This window comes from Pyxicephalus adspersus, chromosome 4 (assembly GCF_032062135.1).
Source record: "Pyxicephalus adspersus chromosome 4, UCB_Pads_2.0, whole genome shotgun sequence".
Lineage (NCBI taxonomy): Eukaryota > Metazoa > Chordata > Amphibia > Anura > Pyxicephalidae > Pyxicephalus > Pyxicephalus adspersus.
In genome coordinates, this window is record NC_092861.1 from 114,536,513 (window position 1) to 114,541,564 (window position 5,052).

At 37.1% G+C, this 5,052-nt stretch overlaps 1 protein-coding gene across 1 annotated transcript in view; it reads right to left on the reverse strand.

Moving 5' to 3' along the window:
* Positions 1–2,583: 2,583 nt before the first annotated feature.
* The window catches only part of C4H6orf120 (chromosome 4 C6orf120 homolog), a 5,699-nt gene continuing 3,230 nt past the window's right edge, over positions 2,584–5,052 (reverse strand). The window contains exon 2 of the mRNA XM_072409351.1: positions 2,584–3,756. Within this exon, the coding sequence (XP_072265452.1) occupies positions 3,169–3,729 (561 nt within the window). The 5' untranslated portion in view covers positions 3,730–3,756 and the 3' untranslated portion in view covers positions 2,584–3,168. The remainder of the gene's footprint in view (positions 3,757–5,052) is intronic.

Sequence of the window (5,052 nt, forward strand, 5' to 3'; positions counted from 1 at the left end):
TTGTCTTGAGTGTTGTGTTTCTTTTCATGCTGAACTACTTGTTGCTGTTAAATTGTACATATCTAATAAATGGGCATATGGCAAGATATTAGGATCATGGGCGCTAACAAACTGAATGAGGCATATAAGCAGATTTGTTTACCAGCATAACTAGATCATGTCCCTGCAGGCAGTTCTCTGACTGTAAACGTGAAGGTCTGTAGTTTGAGCTTAACAAGCAGCAATATTGAGCAGTTGCCTGGTATCTGCATTCAGGTCTTTAGCTCTTCTGAATTAACTTACAAAGTCTAATTGGCTGAAGATGAGTGCTTTAGGATACTTGTACTCAGGGGCCTGTAGTGCATTGCAACTGTAATATAGTTTACTAACAACATGGAAGAGAACCTGACATTATTCAGCTAAGCTAATTGGATCTTTTTTTTTTTTTTTTATCCAATTGATTATCCAGAATGTGTGTATGCTGACATGCACTGTATCAAAAACTTAGCTTTGGGTTACACAGGAGGACCATGTGAGTATTGCTTACACTGCTGCCTACCCCCAAAAGAAGATGTAAATGCCTGGGCAATCGTAGCATACGCAGGGTGAGTCTGGGGCAGTTGAGCAGGAGACATTTGGTTGTGCAAACATAATCTTGAAGTTGGATGTGCAGAAAGTCATGTGCCTTTCTTTTCCTCTCAGTCTAAAAGATAAACATCCAGCGGTTGGACGAAACACCAATATCAACTTTCACAACAAAACTCATTAGTAACAGTACACAAAGTTTGGAAAATGAAGAGTCATATTAACCACCTGGGCGTTACACTGATGTCTAGATTTCTGTACCAAAAGCAGAACACTGTTTTTCATGTTTTTTTTTTTTTTTTAAATTGTAGACCTGTAACATACAGAAATATGTCCGAACAAGGGTCTAGTATATATCATGAATCTGAAAAAAGTTTGAAACACACAATCATGTAAAAAAAAAAAGAAGACATAAATCAAAAATACTGAAAATGCAATAATTCGGTAAACTGTATAGTAATATTTTTTTTCTAAAACACCTCCCTAGTGTGGTAAATTTTAAAACAGAGTCCAACGTCACATACCTATAGACAAAACCACATAAATATATTTTGTATTGGATACAGGACTTTGTATTGAATCCAATACAAAATATTTGAATTTCCCGCTACGACCCCCAGGGATGGGCGCATGCACGGACATCATCAGGAATCGCCGAGGTTCCTGTAATAAAGGATAAACACTACTAATCACCCGCCATGGTGCTGAAACATATGCTACAAGTTTTGCACTAGCATGCTAACCCTTTTCTTGCCATTACCTAAATCCTTCCACCACTGAAGGTGATATTCTGAAAATTAAGTGGTAAGTAAAACTTCCCATTCACTTAGTCTGTGAGCACTAAGTTTCTCTATGTAACTCCAGTCTAAGTGCACTTTTAAACTTAAAGCTGAAACAATAAATATGGATACCATGCCCATATATGCATGTTATATGTTTTTATTATATACATATATATTTGATGCTTTTATTGACTGGGGCAAAATGCCTTTATCCATGATACGACTGCCACTTCTCTTTAATGCTGGAATGTGTTCAGACCTTTGCATCATCATATCATGTACAGTGCCAGAGGTTTACTTTTGGGAGACTAGTTGACCGTTTCTGTGGGGAGAAAGGTGAGCATTCATATCCAATAAAGCTCTGCTAGACTAAACAAGTATTATAGTGAGGGAATGAAGCATTATGAGGGAACGAGGCTGGAGCTTTATTATGTACCTGTGAGTAAACTATAGACAATAAACTACTTAAATATACTTAATAAGAAGAAAACATTTAAAACAAATCAATTACTCACCTCTCTAGCTTCTTCCCTTGTAAAGTAATTTTTGAAGGAACACGACAATGACCCTGAATTCAAGTTATCATTTGGTTTCTAACAGCTCTTTGTGTATACAACAGGGCCTTTGAATATAATTTCTCCATAATGTCTATAGCTGAAGATGCAAGGTCCTTTTATGCGCCCCCCCCAAATATAAATATATTTTAAGTGTGCAAGGTTCACATTAAAGCTTCAGTTTAAAATTCAGAAAAGCATTAAGAGGCTATAAAAAGCAAATGTTCATAAGCTCAGTGGAAGAAACGCAGTCAATATCCAGTCATCTGACACACCAACTACATAATTGCAACTAATGCTGTCAAATCAGCAATACTCATGCTCTAAAGGAAAATTAAATGTTACAAATAAAATATTGTAACCAGACAGGTGTGCAATTCAACAAATTTACCTGTCTTAGCGCATTTTTTAATTATTTCCAGTCAACTGTTCTTGCTCAGACGCAGTCATCTTCCCCACCTCCGGGTGTCTGACCTTCACCTGATGGCCAGGCAGGGATGCTGTAACAGTTTTGTCCAGTCCTAGCATCCTGCAGTGTGCAGAGCTCAATTTATTTTGAAAAGATTAGAAAGATTGCAAACAGGCAGGCAAGTCTGTTACTGTCTGCTCGCAAAGCATATTTTATGACCATAATTCATTTGTTTGTAATGTTTAAAGATTCAAAGATAGTTGAGATATAGAAGCAAGTTTGATTTTTTTTATTACCTGTCTTTAAGGAAATAAAAGCCTCCAATATTGTGTAGTTATACAACTCTTCTAAGGACACTTTATTCCCTGTACAAAACACTGGGTGTCTACAGATACCAGTCTGTAACTTGAAAAATACATTCTGTATTACCAAATTATATTTATTTATAAGAAAAAAATATATTTATACACAAACATCGCATTTAAAATAATCTATATAATCATTTTTTTTTCAGAAAGAAAGTATTACAAAATGTTTCTAGCCAGCACATAAACCAGAAATCCTAAAAAGAATCTGGCACCTCATACAATAATGTGTAGTTTAGAAGATGCTGCCTCAGATTTCTGTTAAAGCCCAGTATTATCACCTACCTACAGGTGTTTAAGTAGGAAGAAACCCTTTGCTGAAACTAGCTGGTTGATTGCTTCTGGTTTCAAAGTTCAAAGCTGTTAATGTGCCAGTACAGGAAATCATGCCAAATGCTGTACGTCCTGAACCATATCCTTTATTTATGGAAGAATTCCAGTTTAATTACAAAACAATCCCAGTTTTTATGGATTGTATAGAAATATAATAGCAATTAAAAGAGAATTTCTAGGACTATCTTGAGAATCCCTATGAGAATAGTCTGTAGCACAGATTCTTCTTCATGGGATGCATCGAGTTGGGGTTGTCGTTGCCTTTTCTGATTTGCCTCCAGCTGTTCGGGGTCATAGGATGCGTCAGCAAAAGGGTCCTCATGTGTTGTTTGGTCATAGTATACTTTTATTTCAAATTCACTCTCCATATGATAAGGATGGCCATAGATTGCAATTCCCACAGGGCGCTTGAAATGGTCTGGAACAACTATAACATCCAGGCCACATGTCATGGACTGCAGCTCATACTCATCAAAACTAGGATTAAGGGTTGCATCAGAGATATACATATCTGCATCGCCTTTCAAGCTCTGCATCTCAAGTATAATCCTTCCTTCATGGTTAAGTCTCAGATAGCTGTAGTTTCCTGCACCCAGTTGCCCCTGAACAACATGCAGGAGCATCCATTCATCAGGAATTTCTTCACTGCTGAAGCACTCTATGATGAATAAAGAGAGCAGAGCAAAAAGTGTCAGGTGGCTCTTCTTCTGGTATGACACCATCTCTCTAAAGAACTGAAAGTGAACATCCTATGGTGAAAAAGAAATAAACATTATACCTTGCATTCAGACTTATAAGGATATGTAGAATACTCTAAACTGCTGAAACTTATAAAGTGTCAGATTTTAGTATTCCCTGTCCCCCCCCCAACAAAACAAATAAGCCAAGGCAAAGTGAAGAGGTTTCTCCCTCTGGTCCGTACATTGACAATGAGTAATATACAAAAGTTGGAGGAAGGAACCACAGTGCTTGGATGTCAGACCCTCCTGGAAGTGTTCAATACTGAAGCAATAAAGGTAACTGCAGCGCAGGAAGTAGGAGACATGGACCAATGAACATTAAGGGATCTTCTTTCACAGGTCAGTGCCAGTTAATTTATGTACAGACCTGACAAGCTCTCTATTAAGTTGTCAGGACAAAACATGGTATTTTGCACTTCTAAACTGTTTATGAACATGTAAATTTGGAACTGCACCAATAAGGGAGTCCTTCACTCAGTATGGAACACAGATGTTCCCATTATTTTTTTGTAAATGCATACTTTATTAATGGTGCAGTGTGATCGAAACAGTAACTTGTTTGTGCAGAATAAAAAGATAGGCTGTGGGGTACAGGAGTAGTTTAAGCAAATCCCAGTACGGAGCTCCCAATAATCACCAATAGATTGGCAACTATCTGAATATTTTGCTGACCCCCCCCCAGCTCTGACTGAAGAAAATTTGCATAAAAAAGCTAGAAATCATTATCAGCATATTTTTTCCACGTCAATAGGTCAATGGGGGGGATTCAATAAAATAAAAGTAAAAAAAACAAAAAAAAAAAGGCACACAATGAGTTGTTATATATTGGGTTTTATTTTATAGAAACATTACAGATATGGCTGTAAAAATTTTTATGTAATGGTGACACGGAGGGTTATTTTTCTTAGTGACTAGGTACACGCATGTAGATAAGATTTAGAAGGTGTTATTTGTAGACCTAGGTCAGGTTCAAAGTGTTCTTGCAACATATAATTCAGCATGTTCTAGGGCAGAGGTCAGAAGGTAGAATCCTTGTATGGTGTTCTGATGATTTCTTTATTATTTAAAACCTGTTTTACTAAACAGTATGTTTATGATGGGTTCATATTTTAAAACATAAATATGGGGAAAGCCATGCTGATTGTTTTATTAGGTGCATGACTGTAGGTTCTTGACTGTTAGCAGAGCATTGCTTTAGTAGTTACTAACCAGGCACATACCGTGTTTCCCCGATGATAAGGCAGGGCCATCAAATAAGACAGCCCCCCCTTTTTAGGGAAAAATGAAAAATAAGCCCCCCCCCCC